At 38.4% G+C, this 23,123-nt stretch overlaps 2 protein-coding genes across 5 annotated transcripts in view; one reads left to right on the top strand and one right to left on the bottom strand.

The window, feature by feature from the left end:
* The window catches only part of LOC120723289 (unconventional myosin-XVIIIa-like), a 56,245-nt gene extending 50,764 nt beyond the window's left edge, over nucleotides 1-5,481 (bottom strand). For all 4 annotated transcript variants that reach the window (XM_040014650.1, XM_040014652.1, XM_040014654.1 and 1 more), the window contains exons 1-2: nucleotides 5,350-5,481; nucleotides 2,574-3,654 (exon numbers count right to left, since the gene is read on the bottom strand). In XM_040014650.1, the coding sequence (XP_039870584.1) occupies nucleotides 2,574-3,527 (954 nt within the window). In that variant the 5' untranslated portion in view covers nucleotides 3,528-3,654; nucleotides 5,350-5,481. The remainder of the gene's footprint in view (nucleotides 1-2,573; nucleotides 3,655-5,349) is intronic.
* A 2,965-nt stretch (nucleotides 5,482-8,446) lies between these two features.
* Nucleotides 8,447-22,523, top strand: LOC120723305 (vascular endothelial zinc finger 1-like). The gene is made up of 5 exons (XM_040014688.1): nucleotides 8,447-8,580; nucleotides 14,032-14,783; nucleotides 18,581-18,650; nucleotides 18,756-18,918; nucleotides 19,474-22,523. The coding sequence occupies exons 1-5, from the start codon at nucleotides 8,548-8,550 to the stop codon at nucleotides 19,839-19,841; spliced, it is 1,386 nt and encodes a 461-aa protein (XP_039870622.1). The 5' UTR covers nucleotides 8,447-8,547; the 3' UTR covers nucleotides 19,842-22,523.
* The last annotated feature ends 600 nt before the right edge of the window (nucleotides 22,524-23,123 follow it).

Raw genomic sequence — 23,123 nt, 5'->3', positions numbered from 1 at the left:
TAAAGCAGACTATGTAAAAATGTAGGAGAAGCAAAAACTCAGTGCATAATTCAGGTTTAAATTATTTTGAAGGAGTTGCATAAATCTTGACATATTTCACTTAAGAAATCTGAGAAATCTGGTGGCTAATTCCTTTTAAAATTTCTTGCAAGTATCATTATATCACTCAGAGGCACGCACTCATATACAGCAGGAAGAGGACTATGAGTCAGGTCAGTCATATTATTCAAGCACACAGAAACTCAGTGTCTATAACGAAGAAGTTACTGTGAGGGGGGGGGGGGGGGAAAGGGTCGTGTTTTTTTGGCTTTTACCCAATGCTTAAAAGGTTAACATGCTCAGTGGTGCATAGATGAAGGCAATTTAAGTTTGGTGCAGGGGTTAGTGCTGTTTGTTGATAGGGATCTTCCACTGACTATTTGAATACCAAATATGAAACACTTTGACATGGTATTCATTTAATCCAAGTTCATTTGAATTGCTGTAGATTATATTTGTTTTAATGACAGCTGCATAGAACTGTTTCTAAAAGGTGAAGGACATACGTAGCCTCGAGCAAACCCTCTGACAATACAGTAATCAGACACGACACAATAATGACAAAGAAAAAAAAACAACAGGCAGCAAACTGTGAGAGAGCAGGTGTTTAGCCGATACCAATCCTAGCCAGTTTTTGTTCAGTAACAGGCTTATTATTCTTGTATTCTCACAGCAGTCACAAAGATTGTCAGTGGTTGCTTGGCAACTTGACAATGATGACAAGATTTGACAAAGTCAATGCTCCTTGCCAAGAAATAACGCTCTTTAAAAACACAACTTATCCTTTCTAAAGCATCATTACATAAAGGCATAGATATAATGTCTTCATTTGAGAGATTTAGTGGTGATGACTGATATTTTTACCTCTCTCTTTAAACAAAAGAAAAAGAAAAAAAAAACCCTGGGGGAGCTGCTTCCCCATTCCATGTTTTATGCTAAGCTAAACAAAACAAACCATCTCCAGTAGTAGTAAACTTTTAATAGACTAATGAAAAGACAGTGAATAAGTATATTTTTAAAAATATATTTAAAAAAATTAAGCCAATAAACAAAATTACTGTATGTTGGTGCATCATATGGTCTCGTACTGTATTGCAGAGCTCTAGATCGAAAATCCAGAGCTTATTATAACCACCTAAAAATAGTGCTGCTGGTTCTAGGTCAGCCTCACATGCACATTTTGTGCTTTTTCAAAAGGCCTGTCTTTTTGATCGTCAAGATTGCTTGAATGTAGGACAAAGTAGACAGTCACTTATTTCAGGGAAGCAACTGGGCTGTGTACACATTCATTTAAATAGTTCTAGCTGATGTATTCTAACAGAATGGAGAAAATGGGTCTTATTCACTAAGAGACACAGTGCATAAGTATATGCACTGTGTGTAAACTGTATGTATGAGTTTCATGCACAAATCAGGAATTTATCAATATTTTTGTACCCGAATTTGTTCATACTTTATTAACAAACTTCTGAACAGGTGTACCATCTAATGAAGCTGTCTTGGGAAATCTATGGTCTTTAAAATTAATACTATAAGTCCTACTACTGTTATTTTATCATCATCATTATCACCAACACCAACTCCTTTTGAATATTACTTTTTTTTTTCAAAAACATCATTAGTTAGAAATGAGCAAAATTACAATTAAATTAAAAAAAAATGAAAGTTGTATTTAAAGAAAACTACATCCAAAAGTGAAAAGGGTATGCTTTGACCTTTTAATCTAAACATATTCCAGTATTTCCATTACAGCTCCAAACATCAGTAATGTGCCTTCATAAGCAGCACATACTGCCATCCCCAACCAAAGTTTATCTTACCAACTGTATAAACTGTATTATGAAAAACAACAACAACAACAAAATGCTTGTATTCAGGTGTTTGTTGCACCAGCTAATAAAGAGTTTAACTTGATGCTCCTTCACTTGTTGCACACGATTATCTGGATGAAAAGAACTGAATAGGCAGGCAGCCAAGTCTTACAAGACCATATGGCCATGTGTTGTGGCGGCATTTGGGCCGTTGTTTCCTTCAGCGTCCCATTGTTTGGTGTCAAAAGGACTGGGGGGTGGGAGGGGGATTATATGTACACCAGAACATATTCTCTCTTTCAAAACACACACTGAGACACTCCCCCATACATGCGAGTACAAAATCACATTACCAATGTCATTACAAATCCACCCATAATGCATCCGTTTTTAGTCTATTAAAGGTCAGTGCAAAAGTACATACTTAATACAAAATAACAGAGAAAGGGTCTTTTGTAGTAATTTTAAAAAGATTCACCCCAAGTACCTGTGTATTTACAGAACAGATCCACTGTGTTTCTCAGTGGAATTCAAGTAAACACAATGATTTCAAAAATGTAAAAATCTCAGATAATCCAACATTAAAAGCAAACAAGCCACAAAAACAGGTTCTGGTATTAAGAATAATGTGATGACACAGAAATAGATTAGCATCAAGGGTAGAGTTTTTTTAAAAAGCAAAATAATATTCACACAACAGACCAAGTCAAGAGTACTACTTACATCTTTGCTTAGGTCTTCAGTGGTCCTCAACCAACTGCGGTTCAGCTCACTCAGCTCGAGAATTGGCTGCACTTTTAGTCGTACTGAATCTCCAGATTGACGAATCATCTCCACAATCTCGTCCCTGTTTTTGTTCTCCACATTAATCCCATTGATTTCTACAAGCTTGTCTCCTGGCACCAGGCCCAGAGCCCGATCCTTAGTCCCAACCCCTGGTTCGGCAAAGTGTACAACACGCCGGCACACCCCACCATCAGACTGCCTGTCTACCATGGTGGTTCTTCGCAAAGAAAAGCCAAAGTCCCCAGTGCTGCGTCGCTGTACCTCAAGTTCTCTTGGATCTGGTACTGGTGGAGAGACAAGTGCAGGCAACTGTAGGTCTGCACCAGGAAAGGTCTTCTCCACAATATCAGGAATCTGAACTGTGATGGTGCCCTTTGAACTCGGGTGTAACTTTGTAGATGGTGTAGTCCAGTTATGGCCAGAAAGCTCTGAAGCATCCAAAGCATTGTCCTTTGGGGTCACCTGAGTTAAGGTAGCTACTTTCCTCTGGCCCACCACTGTATTCACCTTGGCCAGTTCCCCAAATTTAGCTGCCCTCTCCTTCACAGAGCTGCGATTACTTAACAGCTCAATTCCCTTTACATCTTCAGAGGTGCTTGCACTTATTTGCCCCACAGTGTTGTGATGATGCTCAGCATCAACGTCTGTCAGGTAGAGCTCCGTGTTACTGGCCACCTTAATTGGGATAGGGCTAGAAATCTCCAACTTGCTCCTAGATTCCTTCTTGGAGTTTCCTCGAGTAAGTGGGAATAAGCCTCTACGTATGCTCATCTCTTCTAGACTCTTTAACTCAGACTGAGACATACGTTCTTTCTTTTCTCTTTTGTCTTTCTTTTCCTTCTTGCTCAAATCCTTTTCCTTGTCCTTGTCTTTTTTCATTAAGTGAAACATGATTAAACTATTCTGTAGTTATTTAGCAACTGATTAATTTATCATGAGAACCTTAAATTATTAGAAAAGAGGCTGATGACAGCAGCTGAAAACATCAACTCTGGGTTTGGATCTCTCTTAGTGATATCTGTAGAGAAAAGAAACAAGAGGTGAACACAGACTAGCTTTGATGAAAGCATAACAGAGTGCAAGAACCTTGTGTTTGTCAGAGTTTAACTAAGTAATTGGCGAAAAGATTCAGTCAGTAATTAATCATAAGTACTATGACATACACATGACTAGCACATCTGTGAAAGCACAGATAATGCTGAATGGTAGAAAGGCATATACAGAAAGGCTGAAAGTCTGGTGGTGCTGTGGTTTGTACTCATGCCTAAGAGCAAGAAGTTCCTGGGTTCAAATCCACACTTTCTCTGTAGAGTTTTAGCTGTAGGTGTGACTGTGAATGGCTGTCTGGCTCTGTATTAGTTCTGCAATACATTAACAACCCCACAGTGGACGACTCAATGGATGGATGTACGTACAGCTGTAAGTGTCAGGGAAGTCTTTCTTTATTTCAACAAGACAATGACAAGCCCAATTCTGCAGACATTACAACAGCATACCTCTGTGGTAAGAGTTTAGCTGCTAAACTGGACTGGCTGCACTCCACACCTATCCAAAAACAACACCACTGAAAATATTTAACACATTACACAATGAAAAGGAAGATTCATACTGTTGTACAGCTGAAGTCATATCAAAAAAGATATTAAAGCTGGTCTGATCTTCTCAGTTCCTAAACCATTGCAGAAACCACAGATAAATAGGAACTGCTGTGGCTGTGTTGAATTATGTTGCTGGCATCAAATTAAAGACCACTAGATTTAATAAAATTAAAAATAAAAAAATTTAAAAAAAATGAAAATAAAACATCTCAATTTTAACAACTCATGTATTATCTTTGTACCATTTTCAGTTACAGAGTTACAAAGTTCACATGGTTTGCAAATCATGTCATTCTGTTTTTATTTACATTTCACATGACCTCTGACCTTCTTGAGAAAAACATAATCCACATTTAAAACTTGGATTTGAAGTCCTTACTACACCTTGGGGTTAAAAACATTTAAAAAAAAAAACGTTATCAAACTGCAGAGCAGTATCACTATTTTTATTTCAGTATCAACCTATTATCTAATTCAGTTCAATAGAAAAGTAGCCTGTATATATTTGGGTGTGTATAGGAACTGGTATCCCCCGCTGTAGTATCAAAAAACGAAACATGCACCCTAGATAAGGAATGTGATCTTATCTAAAACTTATCTTTGACACACCTCAATCTATCCTACATAATAACATACAGTGTTTTAAAGAGCGTAGCTTTCCTACTCTCAGATACTCAGCATCATCACTAAATGATTGAAAACTGAAGCTATGTGCATGGGAGCCTCCACTAAGCTCCATATGTATAACGAGAAGCCATGCTGAACAGTAAACTGTAAATTCAAACCTAATCCACGCTAAATCACATGCTCTTAGAAGAAAGCTATGAAATGTCCGAAAGCAACTCAGTTTATCTTACAGTTAACATTTAGGTATGCATTTTCGTCGTATTTTATTACTGGAAAGCGCAGTTTGGTCTGTTGTTATTAGTTTTTCGTTTTCTTTAACTTTAAACACTACGCATAGGTTGTCGACACGGCTAGTCCTGAGCTTGGCCATAATGCTCTCCCTTTAAGCTGCTTTGCCCTCATTCTTTAGCAGTGATAAAGAGTGTACTAATGTCACTCACGATAAACGATACAAATTAAGTAACACTGTAACATATGACAATTCCTACCTGTAATTGCCTAAACATGACAGCGTTGTAGTCTTACTACAGGTTTTCGGCATTTTCCAATGAATTGTCAGCAGGTGCGACAAATGCTTTTGTGATGCTTTCAAATGCTTGCAGTAAGCTCCGACTTCTGATTACTTTGACTTAAGCGACCTGCGGGGAAGCAGCTATCCTCGTAAAGAAATAAACACAAAAAACTTAGAAAATGGTGTCGTACATCAGATGATTAATTCATTTTCCCCCAAACAGCTCAATAGTTTTAATAAACTTAAGTAGTCTCCTCATTACACTTTAAAATATATATTATAAAGAGGGAAAGCTGAAAAACAACCTCTCTCTTAATGGTCTAAATTGGAAACATGGGGGGATTCGTCCTCAATGATAGTAGGACGATTTAGATGTCCAAAATGTAGGCTAACGCTCTAAATTTTAATAAATCCAACAGCACATGAAAGCTCCGGAAGACTACACTGGACAGCAGTGACCCCTCCTGGTCTTTATTTTAACCATACAAAGGATGTACGCACAGATATTTAGTTCCAAGCTGCCCAGTTTTTCGTAGAGAAAAACTTATATTGTTAACATGTTGATTTCACATTGGATAACACATAAAGTGTTTTGCAGCTAATGGGTTACAGTCCAGTGACATTGGAGTTACAGTCACTGACATACAGACTTTAAACCCAAACAGAATCTGAGTTGTGGTGAATGGTTATTTTAAACATTATTTACCTATTTATATGGAATTCTTTAGGATAATTCCTCCTACAACAATGATGAGTTGATTACAGCATATGTTAGAACTCAATTTGCAAGATCAATTGCATAAAATGTTTCACCTCATTTGCATCGTTTCTTCCTTCTCCCAGCAGTTTCAATATACACATACATAATGAACTCCAGATAATCCCATATGTTTTGCTTGTTAAAGCTCATTACACATAGGAAGCTGCAATTCTGAGGAGAGAACCACAATCTAAAATGTATTACCTTAATAGTTTACTCACACTGATCCATTCATTTTAGAAAAAATCATTTTAGACATTTACAACATGCCAAACTTGATTTCCTTTCCATTTTTTTTATTACTCTTACTATTTTGATGAAAATATGCATTTACATTTTGGCAAATTCTGGTTTGTCTGAATTTATCCATGGAGTGCCCCCATGTCTCAAATGAGATGCCCAGTACTTGGCTTCTGATAGTAGTGCTCCTGGCCTGGGGCACGTACCTCTACTGCGAGTTGATGTCGGGATATAAATTTACACTGAAGCAGCTTGGACTGACAGTGAACATAAAGTTTTGTTTTCAGCTGAAGTTCATTGTTGGACACTTTTTCTTCATTGGAACTGGATTAGGGAGATATGAATACCTCCAACTAAAACATTGATTGGACTGTATGAGATTCAAAACTTTCAATATACAGTTGGAAAAAACAGAATAGATTACAATGGGGCTCCTTCATTGAACAGTCATTCAGTGATAAGCAGAGTTTAAAGAATGCACTAGAAGGAGTGTGTACAATACTGATTCATGCACAGATCTGTATCCACGTTAACCTTAAGAACAAGCCATTCTCTGGAAGACATTATTACTTTGCTCTTCCATCCATCCATCCATCCACCTTCCACTGCCCAATTCAGCATCACGAGGGTTTTAGAGTCTGTCCCTGTGATCATAGGGTGAGAGACAGGGCACACCCTGAACAGGTTGCCAATTTTTTGTAATACATTTCTTCCAAAATCTCAAAATGAAAAATCCCCACAGTGTCCAGTTATTATTTTCCCAATGTTCATTAGAAAGGTTTTAAGAATGAACTACAGTACTTTTTGAACTTTTGAACATTACCAGTCAGTCTGAATATTATTTAACTTGTATGAACAATGAAATTATAAATCTAACAGGGAACATGGAATTGTTGAAGTAGTAAGACCTCCTGTTGCTTATTAAGGTTTTGTAGCATCACCTACTGGTCTTGCAGAGTCTCTGTACCTTTTTTTTAGTAATGTATGGTTTACCATATATTTTTCACCTATACTGTCTGTCTCTATCTATGAGGACTTCTTGGTCAGCTTCAGTGGAGAATGTTAATGAATTATTCATTTCCAAAGAAAAATGTCATATCAACTTTTTCTTATCACCTGACTAAGATTAAGGAATGAAACCTATCTGACTCACACCACCAGGATAATACAAGGAAACTATGACTCATTCCCTGTCAGTTACCACTGAGTCCCTAACATATTACCATTCCTTATACAGTTGGATGGTGAATGACAATTGACATTTGGATGACAGTTAAGGATTACACTGCATTGTGCGCGTGCGTGCGTGTGTGTGTATGTGTGTGTGTGAATTGTAAATAAAGGATGAAAGCCCTTTTTTAGAAAGTGACAATTTTAATTTTCCAAGAGCTTATATAAAAATGTTGTTTTTGTTTAATGTACAAGTCATCTCATGCAAAAAAAAAACCCAGCATCTACAGGACTTTATCTATTTAGAAGCATATCTGAGGCTTGCATCATTACCTCGAGGTTGTGGTAAATACTAATAGCCAAATTCTGCAGGTAATGATGAAAGATGGAACTAGAATCACTTTTAACCCAAGTGTACATGACGTAAAAAGTAAATTTAGGATATTATGGCTCTGCCTTTTCATTCATCCCTATTACATGAATGAAAATAAACTCGCACTCAAATTACTTCTCTAAAATGAAACACTTGGCACAGTGGGAAAGACGACCGCCCAACTATTTGTAATGCAGAACAACACGCTAGCATCTTTTTTTTTCCCTTTTAAAAAGGACGAAACGTTACTGAAACGCAATCATTTCCCAGCCACATGCGACAATCTAATATAACAAATTCCCCTCACAGCATCAGCAAAAACCATCCAGGGGGGTGTTTTAAAAATCCAACGCCACCAGATTACTATCGTAATAACACGGGAACAATTCATACAATCTCTTGTGAATTTGAATTCAACATACATCGTAAGTTGCTATTCTTGTTAGTGATTAATTTATATTTCACGAGTTACGCGTACGAATTCATTTCAAAATACGAAATTTAATGAACCCCGCCAAATCCTGCGCAAAGTGGTTCAGCCCTTGAGGTCACCGGAAGTTGTTTAGCTGCCATGTTTGGTTGCTTTGTTGTAGGCTTCTACTAGGTTTCCTACAGAATTAGTAAGTGTGGAAATGGAGCCGAGCTGGAGTACGTTTCTTTTTCAAGTAAGTTGTCTCTTTTGGAGGGAAACCGGAATAGTCGGTAAAACAACCGTAGAATTGCAAACGGCTTCATATCTTAGTGGTAAATCCAGTTTTTAAACGGTTAATGTCAAGAACAAGTAACCAAGCAAAACAATGGTATATGAATCCAGGCTTCCAGCTGTGAGGCTTGGGAATGACGCTAGAACAAAAAATCTAATCTCTCCAAGCATTGTTTGAAAAGCGGCATGTTTTCTTACCCCGACGATATTTGGGTATTTGCGTTTAATACTTCGACAGCGTTTGTGATTCCTTGTTTTTTTAAGTTTGTTTGCCTAGCCGGAGCCAAACATGCGGGATCACTTGGAGTGAAGCAGGAGACGCCACTGCACCGTTACAATCGAGACAGACCTGTTTTTTCCCCCCTTTGACTGAAGGCTTTGATCAGGCGCCGTGGGATAATGAGATGTAACGCTGCGACATGTTTCAGTGTAGCGTGGATAGCAGAACACGCATTGTAGATTTGGCAAATCTCTGGTTAAGTGTACACAGAGGTTTTTAGCTGCTGAGATTTACTAACGGCGGTTCTCAAGTCCGCGGTGAACTTTCCGCCTGCTCCAGCCGGTTCGACACTAACTAGCCAAGTAGCTAACGATGTTCGGGCTACCTTAATTACACTCGCTTGCTAATTTAGCTTAATGTGGGCGAGGCTGCCATAATGAGCTTGCAAAACTAACGTTACAAGACTTGACGACCAGCGCTGTGCAGATTCTCTGCTTATTAACTAAGCTATTTATTCTGGTGACCGTGGTGGAAAGGAATTCAAACTATGCACACAACATCAGCTAACACTAGCAGCGAAGAGGCGCATTTGAAATTAGCAACGGCGTTACGAAATGAATAAATGCGTGCTGGGAAGGAAAACGAGTGCTGCGGTTTAGAGTGATATCTGTCACGGTTTAGTGAATTTCAATATGTGCTAAGAATGAAAGCTATTGTTCACTCGTATTTGTGAGCTTCTCAATCGCATGGCCTTACCTAGGCTACAAGAAATGAGCTCGGGAACATGGAGCAAATGAGTTTTGTAAGGATAAAGATTTCATGTTTTACAGTTGAGTCCGTTTTTGTGTAACCCCAATGCAATATAAATGTATATATTTTTAGTTTCCATTCCCAATACGCACCATTATTCCAGGTTTACCACTATTCTGCGGTCTCTTGTGTATTTCCAGTGCTTAAAATTAATTTTTCGCTTTGACTCAACACTTTAGTGGGTGTTGCAAAGTTCTCCTCGTGGGAGGAACTTCCCAGTAACTTCAGGATCATTCCCAAAAATTACTTTTCAGTAAACCCTTCAAATCTGCATTTGTAATGTTCACAACAACTTTATTTTATTCCAGGCTTTAATGATCAGATGAAGGTCTAGAGTTTAACCTGCTGCAGTAGTTGGTGCTGCAGCCTTTGTCTAATAGTAATATATTCTGTGTAATAAATAAATATGTCAATGACAACGGGGAAAAAACAGGATATGTGAATAGAAGTGCACAATTTATAGTTTTCATGCTAAAGAGCCACTTCTCTTTTTAAAAGTCTTCTAAAGTGTGGAAAAAACTGATCATTAATGCTCTGATTAAGCTTTCACTGCTTGGTGTAAGGACATCAATGGCTGCAAAGAATCTGAATAGCTCACTTTGGCAAATAGTTTAAAGAAATCCATCTTAAGTTGTGTTCATTTCACTGCTTTTTGGACACTTTTTGTTTTTTTCCTGAGTTTCTGATAATTTGCTCTGCTGTCGGAGTGGTCGTTCATTCACATCTTTGTGTACTATTTCTTCATAATTGAAAAGGCAGACAGACAATGTCATTTGTCATGCAGTATCTGGCGTCTAGCCAGAGGCCCTGCGTGTATTATGTACCTCACACTGTTACTGTGTCAGTTTCATGTAAATCAGTGTGTCTTTAAATTCAGGCTCCGGAACACTTTGAAGCATTGTTTTTCAACACATTATAGTTTGTTTTTTGTAAACAAGAGGTTTATATGAAAATTGGTGATATTTTCTGAAAAGCTTTGTCAGGTGTTTTAAATGACCAGTGTTGTTGCGTAAACCAGCTTAAATATTACCAGCTGTATATCCTCCTGTCAGATAAATGCACAATGTGAGGAAAACATGTTCAAAAGAGGGGAGGGGGGGGGGCAGTGTTTGTGAGGCTACATTCAGGAAAATTGGTGAATCATGTTGTTTTCAGCACTCTGAACATGGATGTGTGAAGTGTTACACTAATAACCCTTTTAGGTAAGTGAGAAAAGTTATAACGCAATCCATGTGTGCACGAAACTCAGTTTTGGCTTTCTCCAGAAACTGCAATAGCCACTCAGAAACCCACAGTGAAAATGAATGCTTTATGGTAAGTGGAAATTGTGTAAAAGATTCTTTGTTTCTGTTTTGCCCTATTTTACCAAAACATTCAGATTGCAAATCTCAGTAACAAAATGACACTCATCAGATGAATAGACTGTACTGAAAATATTAAATTTTTCAGTAATCACATTGACTTGAAATAATACCCAACTTACATGACACTGAAAGAGTGTGCATAAGCATGGTGTTAGTGAGGGATGTTATCAAGTATCACTAACTCCAAGTCTTTGTTTTGCTTAAAACTGGACCTTCATAACAAACAACCCCTTTTGAAATTGCACAATTACTGTTTATATAAAACATGTTTTGGATGCTCTTGCTAGAGCTTTAGACTTGGTAGTAACTATTATGTATTCTATTTTTTTATTTTTTTTTCTCTCTCTCCTCCAACGTGCACAGTATTTTGCTTGTCGCTGCCCCCCCCCCCCCCTTGTTATTATGTTACGTATATTACTTTTTTTTTTTTTTTTTAACAAAGGTAATATGTTACATATATTACTTATTATTACCTTTGTTTTAAAAAGAAAAAAAGAAAAAAAGAAAAGAAAATATTGAGGCTTGTTGGTGCCGTCGAGAATCAGTTCCATGTGTTTTTCTGCTCATATGGAAGGTTCATGTTTTTACGGTACAATATAATTCTGGTCATTTTGACTGAAATGAAAAGCACAGGTCTGTAAAATGGGTTACATCAGAAATGCAGGGTATATCTGCTTGGCTATTTTTGTAGATGTTTAAGCGTTTCATAGTTTTTTGGGTACATTTTTATGGTGTTTTTAAAACACATGTCTATTTATTTTGACATGTGTTTTGTCTCAATGTCACAGCGATTGCTCATTGTAATACAGCACACCTATTAGCTATAGGGGTGTTAAATGCCACCCATTCTGGATGTTTAGAAGACTAGCCTGTGTTGAATGTCCTTAAAGGTTTGTTCACTCTTAGTAGAACTCAAATATCTGTACGAAAAAATACGCCTTAACCAAATGAATCCCTGAAGTACAACTTTTTGGGATCATTAAAAAAAAAAATTAGGGGATTGACAACATTTCAGAAGTTTGCCCACTAAGCAAACTAGACGGCAGCCAAAAACATTCAGAACTTGAAAGAAGGACCTAGGAAAAAAAACTCCTCAAAAATTAGATTTACTCGAAAAACAAATTATGTAATTAGAAGTTTTGTTTCTTTCTCTTCCCCCCCCTTTTCATCCCTGTCATCAGTTTTTGCCTGTGATGGAAAAATTGAGATTTCGGCAAGCAGCTGTAGAGTGTGGCACAAAAGACTAAAGAAAGACAGCGCATAATCTAACTCAGACCGTGAGCGCAATTCAAGCCTACAGTGGCCCATGGAGCCATCAGGACACTCCCTCCATTTTGATGTTATTTATGAGGGAGCAGCCCCAGTTGTCAGAGCGCATTTGTGTCAAAATGGTCAGAGCTGCATGAAGGCACAGCAGCTTACAGGCCCTGCACCTCTGCATAGAGGGCCAGGCTGTCTACACTGGCTACGTCTGCTGTTCACAAGCTTCACAAAGGGGGGTTCACTGCTAGTACCCCACCTCCCCCCTCCAACCCAAACATAAAGCTCTCCCCACCCCTGGTGTGCCAGCGGACGGGTTAGCATTGGCATGATGATGACTAATCCTGGAAGGTGGCAAGTGTAAGCAGGTGCTCAGACAAATGGATGGGTGGCATTCTCCTCGAGTTCCCAGGTCCCATTGCATATGTAGGAATGACGGCTAGTTTCGCTGAGTAGTGTGTGGATAAACAATGTCCCCGTCCCATGAATAGATGAGCCAAATCAATGAAGATGAGCATACAAAGATCCCCTGCTGAGGCCCGAGTGCATCACTGCTCAGATTTGTGTCTTTCACAATAGGCTAGATGACATAAGGAGGACATTGTGAGGTTCATTTTTCTTTTCTGTCCCGTCTCCTCTTTTGCAACTTTTTTCTTGGCTAGCCTTCTTCGATGGATGATTGAACCTCAAAGAGAAAGGTCAAGTATTTCAGCTTGCTTTTCTCGCTGGTGGTTGACAAAATCGACAGAGTAGTCCTGAGTGTGTCCAGTCGCTGAAAAAACGGTGTTAACTGTGTTTCTTTTTTTTTTCATATCTGGATATATGAAAAAGAATGAATTGTTATGAGAAGTGTAATAGATTTTTTTTTAAACTGAATTAATAACTGAATTAAACTCCATTGATATTTATTGTGATGTCATTTTTTTTTTTTTTTAAAGAAAATAAGGCAGCCGGATTTCATACAGCTTCCACTATCTCCATTCTGCCCCAAGTACGCCCAAACAGTCATGGATGATTTTAGCTGGTCACAGCAATGGTACAAAACTCAAATTGTGTCTGATCCATTTAGTCAGGAAATTTGATTACTTAAATGAGTGAAACCCCAGCTTAGCATCTTGTTGCTATTGCTAATTACAACCAGCCATTTCATCCCATTTGTGCTGCGGCAGTAGCTGGCATTGGTTTGTACTTGCAGATCCCCAGGGGGGGTGCAAAAAAGTCTCAAAGCAGTTATTCCAGATGTAAAGTTTTATTTAGTCTGTTGCCCTTTATTTTCCTGTCGTTTAAATCCTTTACTTACACAATGGAGCAGAAGTATGGTTATCCCAAATCAGCTGGGTACCTGAGATGATGGCCTGCTCTTTAGGAGCCTTCTTGGTAGTTAAACTGCGCTCTGCTACGGCTCTTATTTGGTATGCCTGTTTTGCAGTCACATGATGAATGTGAGCACCGTCACGATGGTATCCTTTTTCATCCAGCACAGTTTTGTATTCTGTAACAGATTACTAACACATATTGTGTTTATTGAGTTATCAGAGTTTCATTATTAAGTTTTGTTGTTTGTTTTTTTTTGTTGTTGTTTTGTTTTCTTTAAATTATGGCGACATTATTTTTCTCTCACAGTTGTTGTTGTTGTTGTTGTTGTTGTTATTATTAAATCTTTAGTATTATCTTTAGTGCCTTGTTACTTTTGTTTTATAAGTAGAAGTCTAGTATTCATCTTCATTCAACCAAAAACCCTCTGTGTTTGATTCATCAGCAGGCCAATGAAGCCCTCCACCACCAGCACCAGGTGGCCCAGAACAGCCTGCTACCACTTCTCAATGCAGGAGCTGAACAAGTTGACCAGAAGCCTATCCTGCCTATCCAAATAGACCAGAAGCCACCTGCCAATGCTGCTGAGCTTCTCAAAGACAATGTCGCCAGCGGAGGTGGTCAGCGGCTTCCAGTGCCTGTGATAAAGAAAGAACACAAAGGCAAAACCCCTTTTGTCTGCGGCTACTGTAACAAGGCCTTTCGCGACAGTTACCACCTGCGACGTCATGAGTCCAGCCACACCGGTATCAAGATGGTTTCACGTCCAAAGAAGACAGCCCAAACAGCCCCCACCATGGTCCCCATGATCGGTACCATGCCACGAGAAAACAACGGCAACTCTTCCTACATCTCCACAGTAGCTGGCATCCTCTCCACAGCAACAACCTCTGTTTCCTCAGGCACAAGTATCATGACATCACCTGCAATGGGCAATGTGCCGCAGCAAAATGTCCCGAAGAAACCTGCCAAACCTGTCAAGAAGAACCATGGATGCGAGATGTGCGGCAAAGCCTTTCGCGACGTATACCACCTGAATCGTCACAAGCTGTCCCATTCAGATGAGAAGCCTTTTGAGTGTCCCATCTGCCAGCAACGCTTTAAAAGGAAGGACCGCATGACCTACCATGTTCGCTCTCACGATGGGGGTGTCCACAAGCCCTACGTATGTTCTGTGTGTGGAAAAGGCTTTTCCAGGTAAGGATCAGGTTTTTGTCCTTTGATCTGTAAGGAAACTAGTACAACAGTCATCAATAGTTCAACTCCACTAGATTGACTGATAATGCTGCTGTCAGTTTTTCCCTTCAGTTACTCACCTGTCTGTATTTGTTAATTCTACACCTAAATTGTTCAGTATGTCTCTAGTTAAAAATGAATTTTCCACATTGAGCATCTCCAATGTGAATTTGTTTTTCCAATATCCTGCCAAACAGGTCTGTCATAGGGATTCAGACTGACACAGGAATTCCATAGGGAGATAAGATTACTGTTTTAAATTACAATCATTTAGCTCATGAGGTGCTGGATGAAGTTTTAGTCTCTGTTAGATAATGGCATAACATTCTTTATTATACAGTACCACCATGCAGATAATAGATGGTCTAAATGTCATTTTGAGATAAAAAACCCAAACAAAAAATAATTTGCACTGATAAGAAGAACAAGAAGTCCTAAAAACATGTTATGGCCACCGAGGTCTCGAAGATGTTTGAAACAACCTTACCTTGTTGTGGCAGCTGGTTTCCCACGAGCATCCATTTTGTCAGGCTTCAAGCTTACTTGCAGATAAAACCACAGTAGCTTGGACCCATTAGCTTACAATAATCAACTACTGGCAGCTGCAAGAGCATTTCTGCTGTGATGAAAGTGTGTGAGATAACAACCAGAAGTGTTTGTTGGTTCAAAACCAAAGTCAAGTCTTGCCTTTGAAATGGAAAATGTCCATATGAAGATGTGAAGAATACCAACTTAGTAGTTTGCTGCTTGGGGTTTTTTGTTTGTTTGATTGTTTTGTTTTTTACTACAGCCGGTCTCCTAAAGCAGGAGCTGTCAGTTTATTGACAACTTTAGACGAAGAACAGCCCTCAAATATGGAGCAAGAAATGAAGTGCTTTAGGTTTTATTTACTGGAGTTCTCCAGCTAAGCTAATCGGCCTGTCCACAAACTTGACAAAGTGTTCTCCAGGGTAACTGGGAATCCCTCCTTGTTGTTGCACTAGCCACTAGTTTGTTTGGGATGAGTTTACTTAGGTTGTCTGTGGAATTGTGAAACTGAGTGCACTAAGAAGCTAGTAGCACTCCTCGTGTGTACATGTGATCAGTCCTTCAAGGGGTTTGGTAGGCAGTGAGAATGTCAGCCACACTGATAATACAGAGTGGCACAAGAAAATAGTAAACTGATGAAAAAATGGCGCTGTTTTTACAACCCTTCTGTTCTATTCCTGTGCTTTTAATCAACAACTAACAAGGCTACTATAAACAGGAAATGTGCATCTGAGAGCTAATTTATTCTTATGGGAGGGGAGACAAAAAGTAATTTCACCCTCTGGTGATTGCATTCTGGGGTCATAGGGAAAAGTCCTGACTTGTCTATGCAGAATTTCAATAAATAAATAATGATAAATACATTCTAACAACCAGTCTTTTATGAGTGTGTCCTTGGCAGTCCACAAATGGCTGCTGCTAAGGAAAAAAAATCATGCTTAATAGACTGAAGTATTAAATTTTACCATCTTTCATGCATGCAGTTGGTTTTGAATGCAAATGCTAGATTCTACATATTTCATGCTTTACCAAAGGTACACTGAACTGCTACCCAACAGCTTGTACATTTGTAAGTGAATTATTCACGTCATGGTGTTTGGAATAGTCAGCCGCACTGTGATTTGATATAGAGCAAATATATGTCAATCTAGTGTCCGTGTTGCTCCAACGTGGCCTTTTTTTTAATGTTTATTGCTGGGGTTAGCAGTTTAAACTTGTACTTGTAATGACCCCCCACACCATTTCAACCACATGTTTAAAAAGTCGCACATGGAAGAGCACCAGTGAAGTACCAAAGGAGGGGGAGGCGTCACTTGTCACTTTGCAGTTCCCGCCAGCATGTCACAGACTCTTTCCCCTGGGAATTCACTGAACCATGCGGTAATGTTTAGGTCAACACATTTAACATGAAGTAATGACTTTAAGAAGGTTTAATAGTGACATACATTTAAAATTTTGTTAAAAGCCAAGTGTTTGTTAAACCTGATGTGTACAAAAATCAGTATTGACTTAGCAGAGAGTCGTGATAACATTAAAAAAAAAAAAAAAAACAGCAAGCTGTGTGCCGCAATACACAGCTTCAACAAAAACATCAGCAGTGTACCCTGGCCAAGCGGTAACATTAGCACTGTGCTGTGTAGGGCAATCTCAGGCATGCCTCCAACTTGGTGACGTCGGGCAGCGATTCATCAGCATACTGGAAAGTGAGAATGAGGACTGAGTAACAGGGCACTGAGTCACTGCCACTCAGCCGGATCTGTAGACAGGCACTGTCTGGAGTCTGCTCTCCTCATCAGTGGGGCAAGGGGAAAAGAAAAAAATCTTTATTCCGGTTCATGGCACCCATGAGAAGATCCTACTTGACTCCTCTGATTTTATTTTTAAAAAAAGAAGAAAAAAAGAAAGGACTCCAGCAGCATGAAACTTTCCGGTTTGGAAGCAGCTGCCAAAGCAGTAGTCCTTGCTCACTCCATTATGGCACTTCTAACATGATTCAGCTCACAGCTTCACTAGAACTGACATGCTGACAGAGGATCAGTGCCACGAAGACGTTTGTGAATGTTGGCCTTTCGCTGTAAATCTCAAGCAGTTTTCCTGTGAACTTTGCAAATTATATGTATGTTTGTTTGTTTTTATAGCTAGTTTGACATAAAAACACATTATGAAGCTTTAGTTTAAGCTTGAACACTTGGAATACAGAAGACAAGTTTCAGCAATTTCTTAATCCAGTTTTCAGTGTTTTTTTTTTTTTTTTATTTATTTATTTTTTATTGTGTAATAGACAAGGTATATCAGTACAGTCATGGTGTAAGTAGATATTAAGTGTTCTCAAATCCCCACTTAAAGTTCTATAACAAAAGGAGCAATATAGATCTTCTCTATATGCTCAGTTATAATAGTTTTCCCTTAAAGGCAGTTTTTAATACCTATAAATATACACATCATATTTTGGCACAGGTACATGTTCTTATCAGAAACACAAGTCAGCACAGCCATGGATTATTGTTGTTTGTTGAACAACAGTTGTGCCATACATGGTCTTCTTCTAATCCTCAGAGAGAGATGCAAATTCAGATTAGGACTTGTGTTAAGAAGTATCAAGAAAATTCCTGGAACTTCATATTCATTTCATTTTCATATATGTGTAATAACAAGGATGTTAGGAACTAAGCACAGCAATAATAATCAAACTGTCAGTTTATTCAAATATCATGTCAAAAATGTCCTTTTCATTGTGTGTGTGTGTTCAAAAGTAGGTCAAACACATTTACGCACGATTGATCATGGAGAATTAACTACCATTGACTGAATTTTTCGGGATTTTTTTGTGCCCATCCCCTCATTATCTAAGTAAACAGAGCACATCCGTACACTTCTGCACTTGTAATGCATGTTAGGCTTTTCACTTTATGCTTGTGCACGTCCATGATGCGCCTTTAGTAAATTATTAACACTTGTTGTATGTATTGTAACAACATATAGGTTTGGTTAAATCGCAAGCAAAATACATGTCAAATGAATTTGGTGAAGTCTTTTAAAAGTGTTAGCAGATGTTATACCAGCCCTACAACTGGTAGCCATTTTTTATGTAGCTTTTTGTTGGGTTACAGAAACCATATTATAAATAAATCTCCACACAATGAAGTACAATTTGTCTCATCTATATCTAATGGAACTCAAATGTATCGTCTTTAAATTTTAACCATGTTTTTGTTGTCATTTTTATCTAGGCCAGACCACTTGAGCTGCCATGTGAAGCATGTGCATTCCTCAGAAAGACCGTTTAAATGTCAAGTAACGGTGAGAAAAATGGCTACTTTGCAGCTTGTTTTGTTTTTTTAAATCATTTTTAATATCGTGATTTCACTGCACTGACCTTTTACCCCATCTGCTGTGCGACACCAGGCCTGTACCTCTGCTTTCGCCACCAAAGACAGACTCCGTTCCCACATGATTAGACATGAAGGCAAAGTCACCTGTAGTATCTGCGGAAAGATGCTCAGCGCAGCCTACATCACCAGTCATCTGAAGACTCACGGGCAGACCAACTTTAACTCCTGTAACAAAGGTTCGTCACACACTGGGAGCAAATACAGCAGCACCATAGGGCCGTGCATTTAAAAACAATGGAAACCAATCCCTGCATATTGCCTTCGCATTACTGTAAGCAATAAGGGATAAAGGCAGTAATATCGTACAGGCTGTGAGTTTGCCAGAGCTTCGAGTGGAGAGCATTTTTAGAAAAATGTGGTTTTTGAAACTAGCTCAAACCATCTAAGGTGTTGTCCTAAAATTTCATGCTCTTCTCTTTTTTTTTTTTTTTTTTTTTTTTTTTTTTTTTTTTTTTTTTCAAGAGTGCGGACTTAAAAAAAAAAAAAAAAAAAAAAAAAGTATTAAATGCCAGTGTCTTTATGTATTAGCAAGACTCATTTTGTTGGTCACCATACCGCTGCAGTTGTCATAAAAGCTGTCAACCTGTACATGTTGAGCACCACTGACCAGTGCTGATCCTCGCTATTGCTGTAATATTTGTGCAAAGTACAAGATAATGGTGTTTATTTTGTTTTTGTTTTTGCTAAATGCTGCAAAGCTAAGTAAAATGCTTGTTCTTGGGTTTCTCCAGACGGTAACGAAGTCTGCAATTCTGCCTCAGCCACACCTGTGACCATCTCTGCCCCCATCACTTCAGCGATGAACCGGGGCAATGCGAACAACAACAACCCCGTCACCATCGCCGCACAAATGAACATTAGCACCAACACGGTCAACATCACATCTCCAGTCAGCCTCCAGCACCCTGTCACCATCACTGGGCCCGTCAACATCGCCTCCGTGAACATCCCGGCAACCGCGCCTATGAATATCGCCCACCCTGTCGCGATCACAACCCCGATGCCTATGAATATAGCCGGGCCGCTCAACATCGCCATGAGGCCAGTGGATAGCATGCCTTTTCTCTCCCAAGTCTTGCCTTCATCCCCACCTTGGTAAAAAATGTAAAAAAAAAAAAATTAAAATAAAAGATAAAAAGGAGGGAGCAAGGTGAACTGGCCAAGAAGAAAGGGAAAATGAAGTGAAACAAGAGACTCCTGTCCTCACAGCTGAACCTCGGGCTCGGCTCTTTCTCACCTAGAACAGCGCTCACTTCTCCGAGCTCTGAAGTGAATATTTACACGAGCTGTGCGGCCAGTAGGAGCTCACCAAGTCCCAGCTGTGTCCCAACCGAGGTTAAGTGACTGGCATGGGACGCAGAATAAGAGTAGAATTTGAGTAGGATTTATCTTGAAATCAGGACAGCCGTAAGACTTAGTGTAGTCAGTTAGAACGATGAAACTGTGATTTGTATTATGACAAATGAGAGGATTCCTCATCCTCGAGGACTCCTTAGGAAAACACATCAGTGCTTTTTGTAAAAGGGAGATGGGAAATGAACTGAAGCAATAACTATAAATTGCTGTATTTGATGTTTTACAAGTTCTCTCCCAAAGTCTCTGGGTGTTACTTTGTATATTGTTTTTTTTGTTTTTGTTTTTTAACTATAGCCTGCTAATCACTATTTAATGTTATAGAAAATGAGTCTAGTAAAAGGGACAGCAGCTTCCACTTGCATGGAAGAATATTTTTTCACATTGCTATAGCATTTCTTTTGTATTCTCAGATAATAGGTATGCTCTTGAGGTACACTGACTAACTTGTACAGTTGACATAGTAATGTATTTTCCACGTCAGCATTTTAATTTTTGCTTTTAGCAAGTGGATATCAAGACACTGTCCTCTTGACTATGAAATATTTCTATTTTGTTTTTGTATGTATGGACACACAAAGTTCTGTTTTTATTTTCCTATTTGTAGTGTTAATTTTTTTTTTTTTTTTGGTTTTCTTCATGAATTCAGAATGGAACGAATCTTGCACTGAAAGAATATCCTGCATACAGGTGAACAGCAGTATTATTGAAGATCAAAGTGGCGTCTCAGTGTTTTTTGCAACAACAGCAAGCACTTGAGCACCATCTAGTGGCTGATTGTGGAAAGCCTTGCAGTGAAGCTTTTTCAGGCTGTTACCCGTCACCATGGTGGTGACTAAACGTACTGCTCAAAAAACAAATAAAAACAAAAAAACCGAGGGAACACTTGAACAATTTTTAACTTTTAAAATTTCGAATCCAACCCTCAAAGTGTTGGTGATTTTGATTACACAATGGATGTCAGTAATGATTTTCAAACTGAATGTTTCATTAATCAAGGTCTGATTTTAAGTGTCACCTTATTTTTATTTTTAAAGCAGCATACTTTTGGCTGACTCTTCTGCACACTTTTACTTTTTTATTTTTTTTCCTTTCTTTTTTTTTTTCCTGTTACATCCCCAACCATATGCTAAGGATGCTTCGCTCAGGAAACGTATAGAAAAGCCCCATTACTCATGAAAGCGGTTCTTTTTATACTGATATCTACCACGTGTCATGATTCCTCTCCATGTAACTTTTTGGATTCCCTAAAAGATTTGGCATCGTGGGGTTTGACTTCAGTGAGGAAGAAGTTGTCCAAGACTTTTTGTTTTGCTTTTAATAGCCGTCCATTTAAAATGATAAATGACTGTACAATGGAATACATGCTGTTTACCTTTTTAAATTTCCTTTAAAGTCTCAGTCTGCATAGGTACAGTATGTGGCTGGGAACTGTTTAATCAAATGCAAGTTTGTGTCCACTGAAACAACAGGCGAGACTGACAATGCATGACCCCGAACACTGTAGCTGTTGACCTTTTTTTTTTTGTTTGTTTGTTTGTTTGTTTGTTTGTTTTTAGTGAATGCCATGGTATTTCAGCAGTGTTTCAGCTCATCTGAGTTGACAGAGTTTATACTGAAAAATGCAATATGCATGTTTGTCCTTTTTTTTTTTTTTTTTTTTTTCCCCCCCCCAAGTTTTGTTTTAAACAAAATATTAGTCTAGTGTTTTTGTGTTTTTTTTTTTTTTTGTTATATTTACGTAGATACACTATAATAGCCTGTTTGCCAAATTTGAAACAATAATGATGTGATAAACTGAATATTTCTGGTGGAATTGAACATCTCTTTATTTTTAAGGAAAATGGTTAATTGGAAATTCCAGGACACTTGTGAAAGCAGTTGAATGTATATCTTTGTACAAAACTATTTTAGTTCCAAGGATAAGGTAGTTACAATAGATGTGAAAGATAACCTTTTTTATAAATTTTTTGTATTAGAACATTAACATTGATAATTTTGTATATATGAGACACTAGGCTTTCTGACTAGCAGAAAGGTCAAACATTCCTACATTTTTTTTTAAATGTACGTTTGTCAGATTATTACATAAACATGCGCAATGTTATGTGCCTTTTATTTGGGTTGTCTAAATAAAAGAAAACTATCAAATGTGTTTATGTATTAAGTATAGTTCAAAGTTAAGACGGCACTGTAACTACAAACATATCAGGATCTTAATGAAACTTATAACCCTCTGTGCTGCTGATTATCCTTTCCTTTTCACTCGCCACACCCAGGACTAATTATTGCTAGACCTGTTGAATCAAGAAATCACTTAAATAGAACCTGTTGGACAAAGAACAGTAGGCTAAAGAATCTAACAACAACAACAACAACAACAAAAAAACAGAACATGCCATGAACTAAAGAAACAGAAACAAAAACATTGACATGTATTAGTCTGGAAAAGGCCACAAACTCGTTCCTAAACCTTTGGGTCGAACCTTTGGGGAGATTCATTGTCCCTGGAACAGCGGTGAACGTTCCCAGTAGTCGGCAGCCTACCAAAATTACTCCCAAGAGCACATCGCCGACTCATCCAGGAAATCAGAAAAGAACCCAGAGCAGCGTCTGAACTGCAGGCCTCACTTGTCTCAGTTAAGGTCAGAACATCTTGATGGTCAGAGTCTGTTGAGATATAAATATTCTGAGGCAACTAGACAACAATGTAACTTTTTGGATTGCCTCCCGTTACACATGGGGTCAAACTAACACAGCATTTAATTAAAAATTAAAAGAACATCATACCAACAAACGCACAGTCTCTGAATTAAAAGAACTCAGCAAATAAGAGGGGGGCAGAATTCCTCCATGACAAACATCTAATTGCAGTTTTTGCTGCCAAAGGTGGCACAACAACTTTCGGTTTAGGGGACAGTTACTTTGTTATCTAGTGCCAGGTAGGTTTGGGTAGTTTTTTCCCTTAATAAATAAAATCATTTAAAAACTGCAGATGAACAGTACCTGAAGGTCACATTGTTAAGAA

The sequence above is a fragment of the Simochromis diagramma genome, unplaced genomic scaffold, assembly GCF_900408965.1.
Source record: "Simochromis diagramma unplaced genomic scaffold, fSimDia1.1 OVJJ01000676.1, whole genome shotgun sequence".
NCBI lineage: Eukaryota > Metazoa > Chordata > Actinopteri > Cichliformes > Cichlidae > Simochromis > Simochromis diagramma.
This window is presented reverse-complemented; position numbering and strand designations above follow the sequence as displayed.